General features: G+C 33.4%; 1 protein-coding gene across 7 annotated transcripts in view; it reads right to left on the bottom strand.

Moving 5' to 3' along the window:
- The window catches only part of LOC134366963 (uncharacterized), a 311,090-nt gene that overhangs the window by 120,506 nt on the left and 163,435 nt on the right, over positions 1-27,149 (bottom strand). For all 7 annotated transcript variants that reach the window (XM_063083556.1, XM_063083555.1, XM_063083560.1 and 4 more), the window contains one exon: positions 4,592-4,679. In XM_063083556.1, the coding sequence (XP_062939626.1) occupies positions 4,592-4,679 (88 nt within the window). The remainder of the gene's footprint in view (positions 1-4,591; positions 4,680-27,149) is intronic.

Raw genomic sequence — 27,149 nt, 5'->3', positions numbered from 1 at the left:
ATTGCAGAATACACATCCTTTGCATGTGTACATGGAACATTTCCAGTGCAGACCTCATACTAGGCCACAGAACAAACCTCAACAGAGTAAAAGTACCAAAATGCAACAAAGTATGTTTTCTAGCCCAACACACTGAAATTACAAATCAACAACAGACAGAAATTTGGAAAATTTTTGAAATGTAAAAATTAAACCATATTGTACAACATAAAAAATACGTCAAAAAAGAGTTCAAATGAAAAATTAGAACATTAAAAATACAACTAATTTTGCGAAGCAAAATGTTAAGTAATATTTTAAATATAAAACATGATTTATAAACTTCATTGAAATGTAAGATGAAGATCTACACATTTAACTGAATATTCAATTTTCTCATTTAAAAAAATAATGGAAAATTTCCACAAGACATTTAAATAAAATATAGGACAAAAAGACCACAAAGAAAAGGGGGGGATAAATGGAATTTCCCTGTTGGGAGGTTCCATTTACATAAACTGCTACTTTCTTAACTCTAAGTTGACCAAGATAAGTAAAGGATTCATTTGCCAAACTCTATTTCAACCAGTAAACATAACTCACAACACAAAGAAGTATAACTAACATTTTGGTTACTAATGAAGTTTAAAAATTACCACAAAACTTATATCCTATAATATATTCCAAATTTACTTGTCTGCTTTACACTATGCTATACCTCAATAATGTACCCCCACCACATGATCCATACCTGGCACATGTTGGCAACTGGAGAAACATTTAGGCAATGAATGAAAACATTTAAGTGCAGTACATTAAGCAGAAAAAGACAGAAGAGATGCACTCTTCAGAAGACTACCTGCCTTTAAAGAAAATTTACCTTATTGTTATAAAGATTAGGTTAATTTGGTATGAGAGGAAAAAAAACTAAATGTCTACCAGGCTAACCATTCGCTGAGAAAAAACTAGGAAAACTTGAAGACATTAGAGATATTATTTGAAGGCACTACAAACCCAAGGAAGCAATCATTTGAAGAGACAAGATCTCAGAAGACAAGCCCAGGGGATGACATCCCAGTATGGTAACTCTTTTTTCCTCAAAATATATGATAACTCAAAGGAGGTGACTACGAAGCCAAGACGCTAAAGCAAAAAGGTGTAGTTTAGAAACTAAACAGCTGAGCAGAGCTTTCAGCAGTCTCAAAAGCTCAGCTCAGAGAACACAGGCAGAGCTAACGGTGAACCAAAGAGAAAAGTTCTGAAAGACACCCAAGGGTTCATTTGGCATCCCTGATGGATTATGCCCTAAATGTCAATACCAACCAGAAATAGAACAAACCTCACAAAACCTGACATCCAGTTCAAAAGGACTAATTCTCTGAGATGAACTATGAGATGAACTTTGTGCCTGTTGACTGCCTCTCAGAAGCAAAAGCAAATGCTCACTAAAAGAAGTAATATTAATTCAGCGTTCTAACCATTTCTATTGCATTTCACAGAGAAAATAAAGCATATGATTAAAAATATACATATACGCAAAAGCCTAAATGTGGGGAAAGGATAAGCATCACGATTGTGATCCATTTTGTCCATTTATTGGGGACAACGATGAAAGAAAAAATAATGACTCGTGTACACCATACAATTTAGAGTGACAGCGAGATATCACTGCTCACTTATTACAGGAGCTACAATTAAAAACACTGACCATAAACATCTCTGAAATAACACCTCTCATATGATTCAGCCATTCCACTTCTTGAAGTTTATCCAAGAAAAAAAGAAATTGCAGATCCATCAACAGACTCATACAGGAATGTGCATAGCATGACAAAGAAGGGAGGGCTTGGGCGGAATTACGAGGGGAAAGTCCAAAAGTACCCTAGGAAATCTGGGGAGTGGGATAAATATGCTCATAATCTTAGCTGAGGTGATGGTTTCTCTCTCACACACACCAAAATATATAGCGTTTATTTTAATTTGTGCAGTTTATTTTAAATTAATTATACCTCATTTAAGCTCTTAAAAATTGTGTGCTATATATCAAAATACATGTCTAATGGAAAATTTAGAGCATTAATGTAACAGATGAAATCATGCAAATTTAAGATTTAAAAATATTTTTTCATAAAATTAAAAAGTAATTCAGGAATTTAAACCAGAATTTTTAGCATGAAAAACTAAAGTTAACATCAATTAATGAAACCGAAAACAAACAAAAAAAGACAAATGCAAGAGTTTTCTTTTTTTGTGAAAGAATAAAACTGTGATGAATCCCTGGCAACAGTGATCAAGGTGATAAAAAAGAAGACGCACATTATCAACAGCAGGAATTTACAAGGGATCATCATTAGGATACTGAACACATGTGCACTACGTTATGAGCAAATTTGTGCCAATAAATTTAAAATTCATGAAATGATAAAATAAAAAAAATAGCAAAATAGTTAAACTAGGAAATCTCAAGGATTCTTTATTCAATAAACTGCATCTTTATAGGGAAACTTTCCTATAAATGAATTCCAAGTCTTGGATCTAGAATTCCTGATTTTTCCCATATTTGAGAATTAAATAACATCCAATATTTCACAACCACTTAATAAGAGAGAAACAGCAAAAACCGCCCAAAATGTTTTACAGGACCCTTTAAAACTGACACCAAACTGATAAAGACATCATATCAAAAAAATCAAAGGTCTGTATTGCTCATAATAAACATAAAAATTTAAGTGGAATTAAAACTTTACGTTTAACAAACAGAACTCGAAGACACTACAACTACAATGCACCATGAACAAGCTGGATTTAGTACAGGAAGGCTGTTCTTGTTGGTTTCACACTTTCAAATCAAACATCTTTGACAAACAAACAAAATCAGGTCACTATGACAGCAGATACAGAAAAGTCATTCGATATAATTTATCTCCTACAAATGAGGGTTTTTTTCTCCTTAAAACAACCCCCCCAAACCTAGAAAACTACAGCACATATAATAAGTGGTGATATATTGAAAAACTTCTCCTTCATGTCAAAATAGAGAAAAGGATGTCTACTACCACCAGTTCTATTTAGTCAGGGAAATCATGCAAGAAAAGAAAGAAAAAAAGCATGAAGTTTGGAAACAATGAAATGAGCCCCGCCATTATCCACTGCATAATTATGCCTGCAGAGAATCTAAAAGCAACTTCTAGATAATGCAGTAGAATTAATAAGTGAATTTATCAAGATTGATGAATACCATACAGCTAAACAAAACACATTTTTCAGAGAATAGGAATTCTTAATACATTTTTCATACACATCATAAAAAAGAGCAGAATAACCACACTGCACAAGGTTATATTTTGAAGATTTTTCGATATGGTTATCAGATAAAATTTGAGTCACTATAACTCTAAAAATTGCTATCATTTTCTCTGATATCATGAAAATAGAGATGCTAACATATAAAATAAACTTTTGTAGAACACTTGACATTTAATTCAAGGGGAACAATAAAAAGATCATTCTTTGTGCAAATTTTCCTACAGTCTTTTGTTTAATGATCTCACTGACTAGTTAGACTTCGGCTTCTTTAAAGTGAATCACAATCACTTTTTTTCTTATTTCTTAAACTTGTTTTTTTTTTTTTTTCTTATTTCTTTCCTTTCTATTTTCTAGTTCTACATTTCAGCTTGACTTCTTAACTGTTTCTGTACTACATTCTGTATTACTAAAAGGAAAAAGAAAGCAAATGTAGTTGTTTAGAAAACAATCACTAGTTTAGTCCTAAAAGGCAGTATTATTTTTAAGTAGGTAAAAAAATACTTTGCTAATGCTAAATTAATTTCTAAAACACCAGTAGTATTTTATACTCCTCTGATAATCTGTTATCAAGTTAAAGAAACATCTTGTAATTTATTTAATTTGTAATAATTATTAAGCATATTTTAATAGAGTTAATTAAAATTTATGCTTATTTTGTGTAAATTGTTTGATGTCTCTTATTATTACATTTTCACTTTATATTCAAAATTAGTTTAAACACCAAAAATTTTATATATTGAACTTGCGCGTATACTCTTCTCACTTTCACTTATGTTCTGTATTTTTGCCTGTTAGTGAATCAACTCCTATGTGTGCTATATTTAATCTATTTCAGACACGAAATATGATTTGACAAAGCAAATATTTTGCTATAGGTAATACAGGTGTCACTTCATTATTCTTTATAAAAAGTTTTCATTCCTTCCCATATATTTTCTCATGCATGTCAATATCAGCAACACATGAGCAATCATAAAAACAACTTTTAGGGTTTTCTTGGGAATGTGCTTAAATTATTTTATTTTGTATAAAATTTGTAGATATTTATCCATTTAAATAAAAATGAGATGTTTCTCCATTGGAGCTTTTCCTTTGCTTTTGCTGTGTTTTGTAGTGATTGTCAGTCAAAACATGTTTTCTTTTCATTCACATAAATGGAATCCTTAGATTGACACCATAGGTGCTGGAATTTTTGAATTTTTTTTATTAAACTATATGTTGGGCATCTGTATGAAATATACAGAATATCAGTGAAGTAAGCAAATGTATACCAAGTGAAAACGTCTGAGAAAAAAAGATACATTACCTATCCCAGAGGGACGATTGGAAAGACGGCTTCCTTCGAGACAGAATCCATGCAGAACGGGAGAAAACGGAGCAGAATCTTCCCAGTGCTGAAAGAAAACATAAAACCGTCAGCACAGAGTTCTACCTGAGGCAACATTATCCTTTCAAACTGAGAGTTGAATAGGACATGTCCACATAAAAAAACCTGAGACAATCTGTGGCGGGACAACCTGTACTTTGCGTTGTTACCTGAAGTCCTTCTGGCTGCTGGAAGTGACACGTGATGGGAACTGAGAATCTCAGGAATCCGTGAAGAGCACCCGGCGCGAGGGCCACGACGGCGCCCTCCGCTGGTAGCAGTTGGTAATGGCGGGTGATAGAGTTTCAGCCCAGGATATTTGTGTAATGTCACAACTGCCCGCATTGTATGGGTGACCAGAGGCACTAAGCTTTCTCCAGAGTCCAGACAAGGGACCATAAACCCTACTCTTGAAGGAAGGATGTGGCATAGAATGGGTGGCCGTGTTTTTAAAATGTGTCAAATAAAAATCCAATGAAGGAATTTAAATTGAAGAATAAAAAAATTTCAATAATCCCAAAAGTAGACATGGAAGGTGGAATAGACAAATAAAAAGTGATGAAAACAAATAAATACATAAAAGACTGGCAAAATGGCCAACTTTAAATCAAACAATATTAATATAAACATGAATTTTTTAAAAGTCTAAACATTCCAATTAAAATGCAGAGTTTTTCAGATTAGGAAGAATTAAGTCCCAATTATATGCTAAATGAGAGGCAATTACATGGAAAGGCACAGTAAGGTTGAAAGTAACAGTACAGACGATAACATACCACGTAAAATTAAGCATAAGACAACCGGAACTGGTAGAGTAATGCCAAACAAAGCAGACTTTCCAGAAAGGAAGGTAACTAGAAGTAGAGAACACTGTCTTATGATTAAGAATCCATTAATCAAAAATGGAAGAAACACATTATTTATACAAGAAATATCGGTACGGAATCTGGAAACAGACAAAATATAAGCATTTACATGCCAATAAATTTGAAATTCTATGAAATGTAGAACTCCAAGTAATCCCACCTTAAAGAAAAATAAAACTGAGAAGGTCTGCATAGTCTTAAGTTTGTAAAATAAATTACACTTATGATGGAAAACCTTCCTCAAGTGAGTCCCGAGCTCTGGTCGTGGAATTGGTGAATTTTCCCCTACAGTTGAGAAATACATGACACTAATCTTACACAAGACACTGCAGAGAATAGAATCAGCAGGCATCGCCTCCAAATGTTTTAACTTTACACTGAACTGACTGCATAAATGGAAAATGATAGGGTTATATCTTTCATGACCAAATGGAAATAAAAAGTTAGTTTAACAAACTGAATCCAAAGTTATATCAAGTCTGATACACCATGAAAACCTTGGGTTTTAACCCAGAATTGATTCTTGTTCGATTAACACTTTGAAATCAAATGACTTCAATAAAACAAAGAATATATAATAATGTTATGATTATTACAACAGATGCAAAAAATTGGCACAACTTATCTCCCACTTAAGATTAGTAAAAAACCCATAAAGCTGCAGCAAGTATCATAATCAGTGATGAAATATTCACATCTTCTTCTGTGATCAGGAATGAGGAAAGGATTCTTACGATCACCAGTTCCACTCAATATGTATTTAGGGCAATAATACAAGAAAAAGAAAAAGAAATACATAAGGATTGGAAAAGAAGAAATGAAACTGCCCTTATTCACATATTGAATGTGTATATTTCTACACTAACATCAATCTATATGTCACATACTAGAATGAATCAGTGAATATAGCAAGATTATTGATTACCTGGTTACAAAACAAATTGTAACTGTAATTCCAAATACCAGCAACAAATAATTAAATTAATTTTATTAAAATTACCATTTACAACTCCAACAAAGTTTCTCAAACTCTTAGGTAAAATTTTAATGAAAGCTTGGCGAGATCATCACACAGCAAACTACAGGAAATTACTGAGAGGAATTCATGGAGATATGAATAACTGGAATGGTGAACAACTTTTATTAATGGAAGATTTGGGTTTTTAAGGCAATCAATTCTTCCCACTTTGAAGCACATGCAACCCTATTCAATGTGAACCCAGGTCAAATCCCAAAAGGAACTCAGCATGTATTGTAAATTCTTTAATTTAAAAAAATGGGCTAATGTAGAGTAACATGTTGGGAAACGATTAATTAGGCCAGTTCTGAAAACTGCGCATTCCTGCTACTGGTGTTCAAGTACAAACTGTATGGAACGTTGGTGAAGATGTTCTACTTGGAAATTAAAGATAGGGTGGCGGCTTGTGACACTTACACTTTATATTATATCTGAGCTGATATGATTCCATTGCTTAAGAGTATTTGGGTATCTGGTACCCTACCTACTGGATTTTCTTTCCTTTTTATTTTTTCATTTTTTTTGATTACTATTTTTTAATTTAGAAAAATTTTTGAAAATGATGACATGCTGCATTTGAATATGTATGAATATATATGAATTTGATGGTATATAGTAATTTCTTATAGCATATTATTCAACAATGCATCTTTTAAACCATGGAGAGGGTTTTCATTTTTATGATGATTTTAAAATGGCATGCTTATACATCGAAAGGTTCGCGGAAAAACGGAATTAAAAGATATTATGAATCTTTCCATGACTTTTTGAAGACTCACTGTATGAAAGGTAGGGTGTATAATTTGCTGCACATTTAAATATTAGCATCTCTTTGGAATACTATACCTTATGTTCAGGCTTGTGTCATGTACTTGGTGTACAGATCCTATAGAATGGGAGCGCTTAAGTTATGTTTTGCATGTTTGAAAAAAAAGACACTAAAGTAAGAGAATCGACCAGATTTTCCCAAGTTTAAGGAGAGAATAGAAGAATGGAACCTAAGAATATCCCTCCTGTAATCCAGTCCTGAGCATTAGACTATGCTATTTCCATAACCCATATGTAAATTTCCATAAAGGAGGACATTTATCAACAAGTGTGCTTCCCTGTAAATGAGAGGCAGACACATTCAAAATCCTCAGAATCATTTTCTCGAATTTGAGTTAAATGCTATAACTGAGATCTAATCTGGCCCAAGTCACAACTAATCATTTTTTTCATTTCTCCAATATGTAATTACAAACAAATGAAGCATTATGTTTTTAAAAAGTATTTCTGGAAGCTGGATCTTTTTATTCACTATACTCCTCACTTTCAAAATAAGCTCAACAGTCCACTGATTTTGATGTCACCTACGTGGTTTTCTGCACTCTACTTTGGCCCTATCATACAGTCTAACATAAAAGCATTTTTCTCTTTTTAAATTTTAATGTTTAGATTTTAAAAGTTCTTACGACAAAAAAGCAATAAGTATATGAGGTGATGGATGTTAATGAGTCTGATTTGGTCATTCCACAACGTATACATGTATCAAAACATTACATTTTAACCCATGAATACATGCAATTATTATTTGTCAATTAAAAATAAAATAACAGTTTTGTTCTTCAAGTTCTCTGCCTCAACTAGCAGGCCGAGCAAGCTGTCCCTAGAGTGTAGCACTGTAACTGCTTCCCCCGATAGCCCAAGGTTTCTGTCTCCCCAAGTCTGCTCCCATAAGCAGGCTATATCCGGAGTAGAAAACTGTGACCGTCTTCCTAGGCTAGGCCAGATGACAATCTTATCCCTCGAAAAATGACACACTGCTGTCTCTCGGCGCTGACACCATTTGTCGGCTCAGGCCAGCAGGTCTGCTTGTCGCTTGCTAACAAAATCTTCTCTTCTTCCTTCACCTGGCTAGTGTCTCCTTCCTCAGCAACCTTACACAAAGTACTAAAACAAGAAATGCTTGTAGAGATACAGCTTTTAATAATGGCAGAGAGACTTAACAGCCCAACCATGCTACCGAGAAATACTGGGAAAGCTGGAAGCTTCAAAAACATATGTTTAAAGGCACCTTTAACCCAAGGAGATAAATATTTGAAAAGACAGGGTCGCAATTACAAGAGAATCCCAGGTGGTGAGACCCAAATTTGGTACCCCTTTTACTCCCAAGGCTTTTGCTAACTCAAAGGACGTGACTGAGAAGTTGAGATGCTAAGAAGTAAACTGGAGCTGAGAAGCTAAGCAGCTAACCAGGGCTTCCAGCAGTTTCATCATCCCAAAAGACACAGACTGTACCTAAGTGTGCACCAATGAAGAGAGGTTCTAGAAAACAACCCAGAGGTCCGTTTGACATCCTGGAAGGGCTAAGACCTAAATGTCGATATGAACTCGAAAGAGATCATTCCTGACAAAACCTGAGACCCAGTTTCTCAATTCCTGACTGCTATGAGATAAACTGCTTCCATGTTAACTGCCTCTCAGAAGCAAACTTAAATGCTCGCTGGCTTCAAATTACTTTCATAATATTTCATACACGTGATACAGTTTGCAATTTAAAAAGAACCATACATGCAAAATATGAATGAGAGTGAAAGAATTAGCATCAGGCCTGTGATCCATTTTCTCCATTTATTGGGATGCCTGGGAAAGAAAGGACAATGACTTAATTATGCCCATGTACTTTAGAGGGACAGTGAGTTACCACTGCATACCTATTAACAGAACCAGAATTAAAAATACTGACCATCATTTTGTACACATGAAATTTATAAAGGAAAAAATAGTACTGACCACTGCAAGTGCTGCAAGGATGTACAGCAACTACAAGTCTCATGTACTGCTGGTTGGATGCACAATGGTATAAGCATATGGCCAAGCACTGACATTTTCCAAAATAACTTAAAGTTACACCAATCATACAATTTCATTTATTGAAGTTTATCCAAGAAAAATGAAATTATGTATGTATACAAAGACACAAGAATGTTTATTTCAAAGGAAAGAGGAGGGGACACAGGCAGAAATAAGAAGGGGGAAATGAAAAGATACAGAAGAAACCTTGGACATGTGGGAGAGATATTTACATCTTCTTAATCGTGAATATGGTTCTACAAATATACACACATTTCAATACTTGTTACTTTAATACTTGTTAATAAAGTAACTTTTTACATGTTAATTTCTATACTTGTTAGCTTAGTAAATATGAATTATTTTAAGTCAATTATATCTCCATCAATCTCTTATAAAATGCATGGAAATTATACCAAAGTACATGTCTAAAGGAACTTATACACCATTTTAAAGCAGGAGAGGAAATCTAGAGAATTTAAGATCTGATAATCAGCCTCAAGAAGATGAAATAAAAAAAAGTAATTTAGTAACAAAAAAAAAATAGAAACAAAACGGTAACATTAAGATCTAGAAAAGAAATTTTGAACAAAATTACAGAGAAGATAAACTAATTCAAAAGTTGGTTTTCATTTTTGTAAGAGTTCAAAAAAGATAAACTCATGGCACAACTGGTTAAGAAAAAAAGAAGGCTACCGTTAGCAATACCAGGAATGTAGAAAGTATCGTTAACTATAGATTCTGGAGACATAAATATAATACTATAAGCAAATTCATTTTAATACATTTGAAATGACACAAAATGATGAAATTCAAAGACAAGCACACATAATATATAAAAAAAAAACATTAGGAACTATAAATAGTTCGATATGAACTAAGTAAATTTTGTCTAATCAAAATCCTTCCTAAAAATAATTTCCCTGCCCTGGTGCCCTAAGCCATAAACATTTCCATAAAATCCATTGAGAAAGAAATAAAATCAGTCTTGCAGGAGTTCTTCTACAGAATACAAAGAGTAAAAGCACTTCCCAAAATGTTTTATGAGACCTATATAAACTTTACACAAATCTACTAGGGACAATATGTGGAAGAATAAACTTATCTCTGATAGAAAACAGCAATCATAAAAATTACTGTGATATTTTTACATTTATCATTAACTTATAAAAGCTAAAACAAACAAACAAACAAACAAAAAACTTATTTCTGGGCTGGCTGGTCAGCTCAGTTGGTTAGAGCACGGTGTTAGAAAACCAAGGTCAAGGGTATGGATCCCCATAACCACCAGCTGCTAAAAAGAAAAAAAACAAACAAAACTTTTTTTGTGAGAAATGGATTCACAAGACACATCAAATATCATGTATCTTACAGCACTGTTGATATGACATGAACAATCGGGGTTTAATCCAAGACTGAATTATTGTAGATTTAACAATCATAAATCAAACAACTTTGAAAAACCAAAGGAACAAAAATGTGTCACATCACAATAGATAGAAAAACTATTTGACAAAACTTATCACTCACTTATTATTAAAAAAAACAACTCGGAGAATTAAGAATAACATGATTAGTGGTGAAATATTGATAATGTTCCCCCTGAGATCAAGAATGATAAAAGGATGCCTATTATCACCAGTCCAGTCAACATTTTATAGAGTTCCTAGCCAGGGCAATAATGCAAGAAAAAAAAAAAAAAAAAACTATATAAAGATTTGAAAGGAAGAAATGAAACCAACTTTTTTTGAGAAAGAGCATGATCGTGTTTGGAAACTAAATGAACCTGTAGGTCATATATTAAAATTTCTTAGAGAATTTATCGAATTTGTTAGATTACATTAAGATAAACACAAACAAATTCTTCTAAGAATATCAGTCCTTACAAAACTTTTATTACACATTATAAAAAATGGCACAAAAAGTCTACATAATAATGCCATATTTTTTCTATATACTTATCAGATAAAACTTGAGTTTATTATTTTTTAAAGTCTATTATTTCATAATTATTTGAATATCAAAACTATAAATTAAGCCTCCCTTTTTTCTCTCTATCTTGTTCTTTATATATATAGAGAGAGAGACAGAAAGGGAGAGAGAAGAGAGGTGCTTAATTCATAAAAGTATTTAGAACATATGTTGTATATACACACCCATGTATACATAAACTCTTGTTATGTTCATTTATATTCTATGTATCATATGTTCCTTAATTGATTACGACATTTTAGTATATTTAAACAAATAATTTTTCATAAAGAACATATTTTGCCAAAGCAAAATGTATTGTATATTATATAACTACATTAGATATAAAATATTTGCTGTAGTAAATACAAGTATCACTATCAGGATATTTTGGCTATCACACAATATCACATCTAGGAAAGTTAATGATCACATTATAAGTTGTAACAACAAAGTTTTTTGATATTTTGCTTGTGAATGTGCTTCAATTATTTTAATTGATATATATCTATGCAGGCATTCTTACATATTTAAGTAAGAAATCATTTTTTCTATTTGGTGCTTTTCATGCAGACGTATTGCTTTCGATTTTTTCTTTGCTCTTTTTGATTATTTTCTAACATAAATAGAATAATTTTCAGTGGTAAAATAACTAAGTTTTTGAAATATTTAATAATAAATTACACATTGGACATCTATATAAAATACAAGGTACATTAGTGAACTGAAGAAATGTATATCCACCAAAAATTTCAAATCCATCTGTGCTTGGCACTTTTTTGAGGGGAATAGTAAAGTGCTTTTGAAGGGAGAATTCTCACAATTAGCTGTTTACTCTAGTAGGCCGGTAGGCTAGTTTCTCTTATAATTATGCCCTCCTGCTTTTGTGATTTAAGGTGAATACTGACCAACCTTTGTTCATTCCCAAATCTAATTTGGACAAGTGTATCCATTATACTTATTTCATTTAATGTTATATAAACTAATAAAATAAGTGCAAACAAAAAAAAATGAAAGAAATAAGCACACATTACATTCCTAGGAAAAATGATTTAAATGGTGACTGTCTTCTCAACAAAATTCATGGAAAACAAAAGTAAATGGGGAGGCACCCCTCCAATGACAAAAGAAAAGATAGAACTTTCAACCAATATTATATATTCAGCAAAATTATCCTTCCAAATTTAGAGGGAAATCAGGCATAGATACATAACAGAAACTGAAACAATATGTCACTGGCTGACCAGTACTAACAGTCATGCTAAGGAAAATTCTTTATGCTAAAGGGAGATAATACCTGAAGAAAAACATTTGGATAAATTTAAAACGGCAAAATTTCAAATATTTTTGAAAGACAACTGATTCTTTAAAGCAAAATGATAAATGTTATTGTAAATGAATATTATATAAGAAGAACATAAAGGAAAGGGTGAATATATGAAATTGTAGTGTTATGAAGTTACATTTTTAAAAAGTGGTTCTATTTAACTCTACATGGACCATGAAAAGTAAATAATTCAAATGCTAATCCTTGAGTCACTGAATCTAATGCAAAAAGTTAGGTTATATCCTAATTAGTATTACTGCGGAATAAATTAGCACAAAATTTATCCTCCATAATAATACCCACATTTACATGTCTATATTCTTACTAGGATGTTCCTCAATAACATAATTCCAGCACATTGGCTATACCTGGGATGTGTCTAAATCTAAAGACACATTTATAAGATGAATGAAATAATTACATTAAAAGAATTAAACAAATGATGCCCTCCCCCCAAAAAGATCCGCTGCTTCTAAAGGTAATTTAGCTAAAAAATATTGCTGGATATCTATGGTAGAGAAGATATAGTCAACATATTCTCCCCATATTTTACCCGAAGGTCAACTAAAAAATCTGGATATTATATATAAAACAAACATAAGTCTGAAGGTGGAGAGAATTCAACACTACTAGGGAACTCAGGACCCAAGGAACAATAGGATGGTAAGTTCCCTTTTGTTTTGTTTTGCTTTGTTTTGCGTCATACATGCCAGACCCAGACCTGAAGAATCAGGCAATCCCAAAATGCCAAAGGGTATAAACAAAAACAAGAACAAAAAATGGAAGCCAACAAAAGCCCACTCTCTAGACAAAGAACTAAGAAAGACACAGCCAAACAAAACAGATAACCTGTAGACAATAACTACTCTTCTGTAGCCAAACATCATCTTCACCTACACCATGAAAGGTCCAATTGAGAGTCAAGACCTAAACTCTCAGCCCAAATGTGCCCTTTCCTTACCCCAAATGGCTCCTCCCCATGGTGATCTATTTTCTCAATTTACTGAGAATGACCAAAAAAAAAAGTATGACTTGCATACATACTTGCAATTTAGATAGACAATGAGATATCACTGAACACCTATTAGAAGGGCTCAATTAATAACTTTGATTATAATAAGTGCTTGCAAGAAGGTATAAGAACTGAAACTCTCATAACAATGTTGGTAGAACGGAAAATGGTACAACCACGTTGCAAAGCATTTTAACATTTTCTAGAATACACAAAGGTAAATATATCAGGTGATCCAGCCATCCCATTTCATCATGTTTATCGAAGGAAACTAAAAATGTAGACATCCATACAACAACTTGTACAATTACGTATACTCCATGGTAAAGGAGGTAGGGCTTGTTCAGAAACAGGACAAGGAAATATAAAGTTGCATGAGGAAACTTTCATTCAGGAATGGATTTCTGCATTGCCACGCAGTGATGGTTTTACATTTGTGTGTGTTTGTGTGTGTGTGTGTGTGTGTGTCTTTGTGTGTGTGTGTGTGTGTGTACGTGTTACTTGTACTCTTATGATTCAATTTAATGTGTAAAGTTTATTCAAACTCAATTATTTAAACACAATTTCAATGAGGTGGTTACAAACTGTGGGATACAACAACATTTGTGTATAAAAGAAAATTTGCAGTAATAAATGCAAAATAGAAATATTGAAATTTTATCATCAGTAAATCCATTTCAAAATATTAAAATAATTACAGAGAGGATAGACCAGTGTGCAACTTTTTTTCTTCTTTTTGTAATAGCATTATATTAATCCCTTGCAAGATTATTCAAGAAAACAAAAAGAAGACGATGACGACATACATTCCCTATCAGCAATATAGGAAATCCCAACACCATATCCTTGAGATGCATACATAAGTATATAAACAAAATTACAGTAAGAATTTTAATACTACACGAAAAAAAGGATAATTCCCAGGAAAGCACACCTGAACAAACAAGAAAAGTTGGGGAATCTCAATTGTCCTATATCTTTAATAAAAAATTGTGTCGGTAATGAAAAATCTTCTTAGAAATGAACCCCACACACTGATTCCATAAGTCACGAACTTTTCTTTATACTGTGAAATAATAGTATTCTTGCATAAGTTCTTCTATGTGATAGAAATAGTAAAAATACTCTCCCATATGTTTTATGAGGCCCATATAAACTTTACACCAACATAATAAGAATGTTATAACAAAGGAAAATTATTGTCATATATTCCCAATGACATCCCCCCACAAAATTAAGCAACTTATATTTGACAAACAACCGAGACATTCAAACTAAAATACCCCATGAATTATAGTGAGATAAAACTTCAGGAATCCAACAAAAGAAAGGACAGAAATCATGTCACAAAACAGAGTGAAACACTATGACCACATTTATCATCCACACATGATAAAAACAAATAACAAAAACTTTTGAAAAATTGCACCCAATATCATACATAGGTGATATTGAAATATTGAAAACTTCTCCCTGCAATCAGCAAAGTGACAAGAAACCACCTACTACCGATAGGTCTATTCAATGCTTTACAGAGATGATAATAGCCAGGGCACTAAAGCTGGAACATTTTAAAAATTTAAAACCTATAATGATTGAAGAAAAAAAAATCACCTTTAATCACAGATTGCATGTTCATGTTTCCAAATTATATACAAGTAATCTATCGATAATGCATTAGATTTAAAGAGAGAATTTAGCATGATTCTGGGATAACATACTTACACAACAGCAGATTTGTTTCAAAAATATATACAAATCATAAGAAAAGCCAAAAAAAAAAAAAAACCTGCAATACAAATTTATATTTTTAAGGCTTTTCTCATGTACTTATCAGATAAAATTTGTGAGGGTCTTATCTCTGCTTACTGTTATTTTTTTTTCTTCTATCATGGCAACAGAGGCCCCTGAATATAAGATAAACTTCACTCTATGTTTGACATTTAATTATGGTGGAAAAATTAGAAGAGAATTCTTGGTCACAATTTTACTTATGGCCTCTAGTTTAATGATCTTAACTGACTAATTACAGGTTAGCTTCTCATAAAGTGCTCACAAATTATTTTTTTCTAATATCTTCTAACTGTTTTTCTTACTTTTCTAATTATTTTCTAAATCTTCTATTTCTAAGAACCACCTTCTTTATTCCATTCTGCTCTACTTTAAAACAAAAAAAGCAAAGAGTATATCTTCCAAAAATTGCTAATAATATGCCATCACGTGATTATTTTTTGATTTATATCATGTAGCACAGATATATTGTGTATGCATAGTGTGAAATTTTCAAAAAATCTTATACGTATTACTTTTCAGAAGTAATTGTGATTAGCAGTGAAGTGTGTCAACATCTACACACATAGACATTTATCTACCTAAAGTTTACACAATCATACACATATATGTAAGTAAATTATTATTAGTTTTTTCGTCGTTGGAAATATATCTTGGATATGTACTCTGGAAGTATTTTACATCTATCTGTTTGTTGTAATAGCGTCATTGTACTCTTGGTATGGACACAGCATAATTTATCAGAAAATAGCTGTTTTGAATTTTTTGTGCCCGTACTCTAATGCACATGAGTGAACAGCTATGTCAGATACAGTCCTAGAAGGTGAATTGCTGTGTAAAACTGTAGGTAAATTCACAGCTTTGAGCCAGCCAGCGGAACCGTGCAGCGCCTCACGCCCCCCCCCCCCCCACCCTGCCACCTTGGACCCAAGCAGAGGGGGAGCTCCAGGCCCCAACGTGCCACCCTGAACCCGCACCACGCAGGTCAGCCCACTGGTGCCAGCCTGCCAGCTGAACCTGGCAGTTCCATGTGGCTCCCCCAACCTGCTGCCTTGGACACAAGCGCTGGAGGGGGAGCTCCAGGCCCTACCCCGCCACCCAAACCGGCACAGCGCAGGTGAGTCCACTGGCACCAGCCAGCCAGCAGAACCACGTGGCTCCACATGGCCCCTCATCTTGCCTCAGACCCAGGGGGGAACACCAGCCTACAGACCTGACCCACCCCCCCCCGAGTTTGACCCAGCAGAACGTCACACATTAGGTGCTCATTCTATGACCACAGAGTCAAGAATGGGAACCAAATTGGTTTAACATAACCACCACCACACCTACTGTCGAGTAATACAGTTCACCCCCCGCAGTAGCAAGCAAGACCACTCCACAGCCAACCTCAGTGTAATAGAAGAGGCATACCCCCTATCAAATGAACAATTTTCAGCAATAAAACACAAAAAGAACGAACAATAAAGAAGAAATGACACTACCAAAAGGATACAGTAATCCCCCAAAGTCAGGCTCCATGGAACAGGGAATCCTTGAAATGTCTGAAAAAGAATTTTGAGCAATGATCTTAAGAAAAGTTGAAGAAATAAAGGAACATTCAATTAGAGAACACAATGAAACGAGAAAAAACATCCAGAATATGGACGAAATCTACAGAGAGATTAATACCATAAAAAAGAGTATAGCAGAACTTCTAGAAATGAAAGACTCACTCAATGAAATAAAAAGCACAACTGAGAGCTTGAGCAGCAGGGTAGAGCAAGCAGAAGAAAGAATTTCAGAGCTTGAAGATGGTCTTTTTGAAATAACTCAGGCAGACAAAAAAAAAAGGAAAAAAGAATTAAAAATAATGGGGAAAACCTAAGAGAGATAGCAGACAATCTCAAGCACACTAACATCCGAATTGTGGGTATTCCTGAAGGGCAGGAGAAGGGAAAAGGTATCGAAAACCTATTCAAAGAAATAGTAACAGAAAACTTCCCAGGTGTACGGCAAGATACAGACCTTCAGATCCAGGAAGCTCAAAGGGCCCCACACAGATTCAACCCAAAAAGATCCTCCCCATGATATATTATAGTTAAATTCACAAAGCTCAAAATTCTACAAGCAGCAAGAGAAAAGCGTCAGGTCACTTAGAGGGGAACCCCCATCAAACTAACAGCAGACTTCTCAACTGAAACCCTACAGGCCAGAATAAAGTGGAACAATATATTCAAAATACAAAAGAAAAAAAACTGCCAGCCAAGACTTCTTTACCCAACAAGGCTCTCCTTCAGAAATGAGGGAGAAATAGTGTATTTCCCAGACAAACAAAAGTTGTGGGACATTCTCCAGGATAGACCATGTATTAGGTCACAAATCTAGATTCATTAATTTTTTTTTTTTTTTTTTTTTTTTTTTTCGTTTTTTCGTGACCGGCACTCAGCCAGTGAGTGCACCGGTCAGTCCTATATAGGATCCGAACCCGCGGCGGGAGCGTCGCCGCCCTGCCAGCACAGCACTCTACCAAGTGCGCCATGGGCTCGGCCCTCATTAAATTTTTTTAAAAATGAAATCATTCCAACAAACCTTTTCAGACCACAATGGGAAAAAACTGTATTGTTTATACAATATACAATTAGCAAATCACTGGAAGATATACAAATACATGAAAATAAATAACACGCTCCTGAATGACCTACGGGAGGAAGAAGAAATTAAACAGCAAATCACAAAATTTCTAGAAACTAATGAAAACAAAGACACATTGCACCAAAATTTGTGGGATACTGAAAAAGCATTACCAAGAGGCAAATTTATTGCAGTAAGTGCTTATGTCAAAAAAAATGGAAAGACTCCAAATAAACGACATAATGCTATGCCTTAAAGAACTTGAAAGCAATCCATACATAAAGGCAGTAGATGGAAAGAAATAATTACGATCAGAGCAGAACTGAATGAAATAGAGACCCAAAAAACAACAGAAAAGATTAACAGCAATAAATGTTGGTTTTTCGAGAAGATAAACAAAACAGACACACTATTAGCTAGATTAACGAAAAGAAAGAAGAGAGAAGAGCCGTATAACAGAAATCAGAAATGAAAAGGGAGACATTACAACTGACACCACAGAAATACAAAGAACCATTGGAGACTACTATAAACAACCGTATGACAACAAATTTGAAAATCTGGAAGATATGGATAAGTTTCTAGACATATATAAATTACTAAGACTGAACCAAGAAGAGATAGAAAACCTGAATAGACCAACAACAGCAAGGAGATTGAAGTGGTAATTAGCAATCTTCTAACAAAAAAAGCCCAGGTCCGGATGGCTTTACAGCTGAATTCTATCAAACTTTTAAAGAGCAGTTAATATCAATTCTCATGAAACTGTACCAAAAAATTGAAACAGACTCTCCTCTCCCAAACTCATTCTATGAGGCCAACATAACTCGGATACCAGATCCAGATAAAGACGCAACAACAACAACAAAAATTGCAGGTCAATATCCCTGATGAACCTAGATGCTAAAATCCTCAACGAAATATTAGCAATTAGAATACAGCAACATATTAAAAAAATTATACACTATGATCAAGTAGGATTCATCCCAGGGATGTAAGGATGGTTCAACATATGAAAGTCAATAAATGTGACGCATCGCATAAACAAGCTCAAGGACAAAGACCATATGATTATCTCAATAGATGCTGAAAAAGCATTTGTCAAAATTCAACATTCCTTCATGATAAAGACTCTCAACAAATTAGGTATAGAAGGAAAATATCTTAACACAATAAAAGCCATTTATGACAAGCCCACCACCAGTATTACTCTGAATGGGGAAAAATTCAAGGCCTTCCCCTTAAGGACAGGAACAAGACGAGGATGTCCACTCTCACCGCTTCTATTCAACATAGTTCTGGAGGTACTAGCTAGAGCAATCAGGCAAGAGAAAGAAATTAAGGGAATCCAGATGGGAAAAGATGAAGTCAAACTTTCCCTATTTGCAGATGACATGATGCTATACATAGAAAAACCTAAAGACTATCAGAAAACTCCTAGAACTGGTGAATAACTTCAGTAATGTTGCAGGATACAAAATAAATGCCCAGAAATCAGTAGCATTTTTATACTCAAATAATGAATTAACAGAAAGAGAAATAAAGAACGTAAGCCCATTTACAATTGTCACCAAAAAAATATGATACCTATTGATCAATTTAACCATGGAGGTTAAAGACCTCTACAATGACACAAAAAGATGGAAAGATATTCCATGCACTTGGATTGGAAGAATTAACATTGTGAAAATGTCTGTACTACCTAAAGTGATCTACAGATTCAATGCGGCCCCCATCAAAATATCAATGACATTCTTCACAGAAAAGGAAAAAACAATCTTAACTTCCATATGGAAAAAAAAGACCCCTAATTGCAAAAGAAATCCTGAGCAAAAAAAAAAAAAAAAGAAAAGAAAGGCGGAGGCATAACTCTGCCTGACTTCAAATTATACTACGAAGCTGTTGTAACCAATACAGCATTATACTTGTATAAAAATAGACATTCAGACCAGTGGAGTAGAATAGAGAACCCAGAAATCACTCCTCAGGCTTATAGTGATCTGATATTAGACAAAGGCAACAGAAATCTACATTGGGGAAAAGATTGCCTCTTCAACAAGTGGTGCTGGGAGAAACTGGATATCCATATGAAGAAGAATGAAACTCGATATGCATCTCTCACCATACACCAAAATCAACTCAAAATGGATTAAAGACCTAGGTATAAGACCCAAAACTGTAAAATTACTAAGGGAAAATATAGGTGAAACCACTTCAGCAGTAAGGTCAGGGCACAGGCTTTATGAATGTGAGCCCAAAAGCACAAGCAGCAAAAGAAAAAATAAACAAATGGGACCATATCAAACTAAAAAGTTTCTGCACAACAAAAGAAACAATCAACAAACTGAAAAGACAACCTATAGATTGGGGGAAAATTTTGGCCAACTCTGTATCCGACACAGGATTAATATCCAGAATATACATAGAACTCAAGCAATTACACAGAAAAATAAATAAATAAATAAATGACCCAATTAAAAAATGCACAAAGGAGTTGAATAGACATTTTTCAAAGGAAGACATACAAATGTCCAACATATACGTGAACAAATGCTCAACATCACTAATCATCAGGGAAATGCAAATTCAAACCACATTGAGATACCACCTCACTCCAGTTAGACTGGCTATGATCAAAAAGACGGTGAATAAAAAATGCTGGCGAGGGTGTGGGGAGAAGGGAACACTACTGCACTGTTGGTGGGAATGTAATTAGTACAACCACTTTGGAAAACAATTTGGAGGTTTCTCAAACAACTACAGATAGATCTTCCATATGATCCAGTGATCCAAATTCTGGGTATATACCCAGAGGAATGGAAATCATCATGTCAAAGAGATCCTTGCACTCCCATGTTTATTGCAGCTCTGTTTACAATAGCCAAGATATGGAACCAACCTAAATGTCCATCAACAGATGACTGGAAATAGAAACTGTGGTATATATACACTATGGAATACTCCTCTGCTATAAAAAATAATGAAATTCTCCCATTCGCAACAACATGGATGAACCTGGAGAAACTTATGTTGAGTGAAACAAGCAAAGCACAGAGGGGTAAATAATGCATGTGCTCACTCATATATGGGAGCTAAGAGGGAAAGGAAGGCAGGAAAGAAAGACCACAGCAGTGCTGTGATCCAACAGAGGGAGGGAACATTCCTAGGGCTACAAATTGGAGTGGAGGGGAGAGGGGGAGGGGGAGGGAGGTTGGGAGACAATTGGGAGGGGACGAAGGGTACAAAAGTAATTTCTGGTAATGGGTATGCCCCCAGTATGAATCTGGACCTCACATCATGGACAGGAGGGGGGACAATCAGCTTTGTATCTTATGAATATTTGTAATAAATAAATAGTAAAAAAAATAAAATTAATAAAAATTTTAAAAATAAAAAAATAAATGTTTTCTTTTTCTAGATATTTATCAGCTAAAATTCAAAAGTCCTTATAACCCTAACTACTCTTGGAACTTTTTTTCTATTATCATGGGAACTTATGCCCTTAAATCTATGATAAACTGCACAACAATATACTTAATATTTAATCCTAGTGGAACAAATAAACGGGCATTCATTGTGACAATTTTACTTATGACAAATAGATTAATGATCTTGCTAATTAGAGATCAGCTGCTTCTAAATGTTTCACTATTAAATTATATTATTTCCCTCCATAAATTCCTCATATATATATATATATATATATATATATATATATATATATATATTTAACCCTTTACTGTTTCCGGCTTTAAACGTTAAATTCTTACCTGTTCTGTACTACCTTACCAGAACAACAAAAACAAAAAAAACATAGAGTAGATCCTCCAAAAATATCATTACTGATGTCCCTTCGTATCACTATTTCTTTGATTTTTCTTTTAGTAATTATCAATCTGTCATGTACTCAGTGTAAATTTTTTTAAAAAATAATGCAACTATATATCCCTTCACAGAAGGAACCATGATCAGCAGGGAGGAGTGTTTTTAAACAGATACATACAAAATTATTTACGTATGTAATACATTTATGTACCTGTACACACAAGTGAAATAGTTGGCTTTCTTTTCTATGTCCTTGTGATTTCTTCTTCGAGTATATTAGATCTACCTGACTGACTGTAAAAGTTACATAGTATTCATTATATTAACACAGTATATGTTACTTAAAGAAAATTTGTTTTCCCTTTTTGTATCTGCACTTTTTTGCACACGTTTAACAAGGTCTGACAGATACAGTTTGTAAAAAGACAATTACCGTTTAAAGGAATAGGCAAATTTAAAACTTTGCTAAAAATACCAAATTAATTTTACTTATCCAGGATCATTTTATACATCTTCCATAATCTCGTATCATCATAAAAAAGGGCATCTTGTTATTTAATTCCCAATAAGTATTCAGCATATTTTATATACTAATTGCCAATTCCTGATTATTTTTGTGTATATCCTTAGTGCATTTTATTAATTCCACTTGTTAAAGAGCCTATCATTTCATAATGATTAAATAGTAAGCCTATGTATACACCTAAAATTTTGTTAATTTCACTTATGTTCTACATATTTTCTCTTACTTAATTGATTTTGATATGTACTATATATAAATCACTTCACATGTAAAGTATGCTTTTCCAAAGTATAGTTATATTTGACGTTATTTAATTAAAGCATATAGAAAATATTTTGCTATAGGTAATGCAAGTGTCATTCATTATTTTCTATCAAGAGTTTTAGTCTGTCCTTATACATTTTCTCATGCATGTCAACATAAACTGTAGATCAGCAATTTCAGAAACAAATCCTTTGTTATTTTGCTTGTGAATGTGCTTTAATTTGCATATAATCTGTGCAGATATGCTTATGTATTTTAATAAGAAAAATTGATACTTTGTCTTTTTAAATTTTTCACGGGCTTTTTTATATCTTGCTTTGTTTTCTTCCCCTTGCCAATCTGAGTTATCTTTTTATTTACTTAAATAGAGAAATTTGGATTGACAAAATAGCTGTTGAAGTTTTAAAAGACATAATATACTGTATATTTAATATTAATATAAAGTATCAAGAGTATAAGTTAACAAATATATAGCAAGCAAAAACTTGGAAGAAATAATGATAGATAACAACCATACTTGAGTAGTATGATTTAATGATGGCTTCCAGGATAAAAATAAAATCATCTAGAGCATACAATTATCCTTAAAGTATTTCATACAGAAAATCCAGCACACAATAAAAAATAAGTATACATGCAAAATGTAATGAGAAATGGTTAGTTTCAGGCCTACGGTCTATTTTCTTCATTTACTTGGGGTACCTGAGACAGAAAGACATACAACCTGGCAATTCTGAGTCATGGTGAGATACAACTGCACACCGACTAGAAAGCTACAATCAAAAGAATTAACTATAACAATTGCTGGCAAGGAGGTAGAGCAACCGCAACTCTTACTGCTGGTAGGATGGAAAATAGCACACTCACAACCCAAGACACTTTGACATGTTCTAGAAAAAAATAAATATACAACTCTCATGTAATCCAGTCATTTCTTTCCTTCATGTTTTTCAAAGACAATATGAAAGAAACAAACAAGCAGAACTACCCAAAGTAAATGTTTATACGAAGTTCTGTGCAAGAAGACTTTTTACAGCATGTGAATGGTGAATGGGCTTGAGCAGAAAGAGGAAGGAGAAATATAATGGCCAACAAAGAAACTTGATGAGTGGGGATGGACATTTACATTATTTTGCTTGTGGTAGAGAATTCATAAATACACTCATATCAAAATTTAAGTGAAACAAGTCAGGCACAGAAAGAGAAATACCACATGTTCTCACTTATTGGTGGGAGCTAAAAATTAATATATAAATTCACACACACACACAAACCGGGGGGGGGGGCAAGAAGATATAACAACCACAATTATTTGAAGTTGATACGACAAGCAAACAGAAAGGACATTGTTGGGGGGGAGGGGGGAGGGAGAAAGGAGGGAGGTTTTGGTGATGGGGAGCAATAATCAGCCACAATGTATATCGACAAAATAAAATTTTAAAAAAAAATAATAATGTTTCTTTTAAAGTTGTACAGTTTACTTTAAGTCAATTATAGCTCAGTAAGTTATCAAAAAACTGTGTAGATGCATCAACACATGGGCATAAGGGAAAATTCATGCCATTATTGCAAAAGAGGAAGTACTGAAAATTTAAGACTTGATAAAACACAAAATTAGAAAATAAATGAGGAATATAAACCAAAACTTGAAATAAAAACTTAAAACTATGATCAATTAATCAAACTAAAAAATATTAAATAATCAACAATACTAAATGGTTTTTTTTTTCCCAAAGGTTAAATATGTTAGATAAACCCTGGCAAGACTGATCAAAAAAGAACACCACCACCTGCACCACCACCTTCACCAACAGACATACAGAAGGGATCATCACTGTAGATTCTGGAAACACATAAATTATATTACAATCGAATTTATGCCAATAAAATGTTAATTACATGAAATATCACAAAAAATAAAAACACCACTTAACAAACAGATAAACTAGGAAATGTCAGTAATTCTGTATTTATTAGATAAAATGCATCTGTACTGAGAACCTTCTTACAAATGAATTCCATGTCCTGGTGCCTGAATTCCTATCTTCTCCATGTAACTGAGAAAGATGTAACCACCAATTTTGCACAACCTCTTCCACAGAAAAATAACATCAAAACACTCCCAAAATGTTTTATGAGACCCCTGTAAAGTTTGGACCAGGCTGATAAAGATATACATAGGGAATTACAAAGGTTTTTATGCCTCATGTCAAAAAACAAACAAAATAAATAAGTAAAATGTAAAACTTTTGTTTTGCAACCAGATCAAAGATACCTCAACGAAAATACTCTATGAACAAAAGTGTTTCATCCAAGAGAAGATTTTTGTTGTCTTATCATTTTGAACTCAAACTAGTTTGGCAAACAAAGGAGTAAAATCATATCACTATCACAACAAATAATAAAGAGATACCTTTGGACATAATTTACTACTAATTTATGATTTTTAAAAACTTAGAAAGATGTAGCAAATATCATAACTATTGGTGAAATATGGAATACCTCCCCCTGAGATCAGAAGACAGAAGAATGCCTACTGTCACCAGATCTATTCAACATTTTCTGGATGTCATAGCCAGGGCAATAATGCAACAAAAAGGGGGGGGGGGGAAGGCATAGCAATTGGAAAAGAAGAAATTAATGCATTCGTTGCATGTTTATGTTTCCAGACTTTCTAAAAGCAATCTTTAGGTAATATATTACAATGATAAGTAAATTTATCAAGCTTGGTGGATACCATATAGCTAAACCTAAACACATTTTTCTGAGAACAGCAATTCTTACTTTTTTATACACAGTTTAAGAAATGGCACAAAAACCTACAGAACAAGGTTATATTTTAAGGCTTTTTAAATATACTTATTAGATAATATTTGAGAGTCATTATAACCCTGATTTTTGTTGTCGTATTTTCTGATACCATGTGAATAGATGCCTCAGAATATAAAATGAACTTGATAATGCACTGGACGTTTAATCCAAGGGAAATAAAAGAAGGCATTCTTTTTGACAAGTCTACGTACAGCCTCCAGTTTATTGATCTCATTTACTAGTTAGAGATTTGCTCTGTCTCAATTCTAGTTCTGTCTTTAAGCATAACTTCTCATCTAATCCGCACTACTTTAAAAAGGAAAATATTTCATTAGTGATATCCCTTCATGTGACTATTTCTTTGATTTCCTTTTATGAATTACAAATTTAGCAGGCGCTCGGTGCAAAATTTCCAAAATTGCAGATCATATCTCTACACAGAGGTAATAATGATCAGCAGTGAAGTTTTATATGAACAGATATACACACACAGATTCACTTGCACATATGATATATTCATATACATGCACACACGTGTGAATCAAACTACAACTTACTTTCTTTTTTCATGAGTAGTATAACTTGGACATATCTTCTGCAAATATATAAGAACTACCTGATTGGTTGCTAAGATGTAAAGGCTGTAAACCATAATAGTCATGCATTGAACCCAATATAATTAACTTAAAAATAGGTCTTTGGTCATTTTTTAACCAAACTTTTATGAACATTGCTGAGTAGCTTTGTTGATCGTAGTCCTAGAAGGAAAATTACTGTTTATAAAGGGTTGACATTTTCTAAAATATCTTAAAGATACAAAGAACTTGTGGCCCAGCCATTCTATTCCTTGATGCTTTTCCAAGAAAAATGAAAGGGTCTGTGCACATAAGAATGGTATTAAAATATACATAGCATGAAAAATGGGGAAGTTCCTGGGCAGGACCAGAAGGGGTAGATCCAAAGGTGCACCTGGAAACCTGGTTGAAGAATGAATATGTTCATTATATTATTCACGATGAGGGCTTCACAAATATGTAGATATCTCAAAATGTAATATTATTTTAAAGTTATGTAATTTGTTATGTCAACTATACTAAAATAAAGTCGCTAAAAATGTGTAGTACCCATCAAAATATGTGTCTAAAGAAACATTTCAGCATTAAAAGCAAAAGAAGAAATCCTGAAAATTTAAGGTCTGACAACCACCTCACAATTTGGGAACAAAATAGTCAACTACAACCAAAAGAATACAGAAATAAAAAAGAATAAAATTAGATTCAGTAAATGAAAGTCAGGAAAAAAAGTTAAAATCGGCAAATCAAAAGTTAGTTTGTTTGTAATTGCTTTCCTTAGAAAAGGTTAAAAAATTATAAATCCTGATAAGACTCACGGGAAAAAAGATAGAAAAAGAAGACATACATTTCAATTCCAGAAATGTAGAGTAGATCATCATTAAAGATGCTGGTGATGCTTATATAATATTTGAAGTTATACAAAATGAAAAAATTCCAAAAAAAAAAAACATCATAACAAAATAAGAAATTCAGAAAGTCTCAATGATACTTATATGTATTAATTGAAGCCCATAGTGAAAATCCTTCCTACAAAGTTTCCACAGCCTAATGCCTGATTTTGTGAACTC

The sequence above is a fragment of the Cynocephalus volans genome, chromosome X, assembly GCF_027409185.1.
Source record: "Cynocephalus volans isolate mCynVol1 chromosome X, mCynVol1.pri, whole genome shotgun sequence".
NCBI lineage: Eukaryota > Metazoa > Chordata > Mammalia > Dermoptera > Cynocephalidae > Cynocephalus > Cynocephalus volans.
Note: the sequence above shows the minus strand (reverse complement) of the source record. Positions and strands in the feature narration are given on the sequence as shown.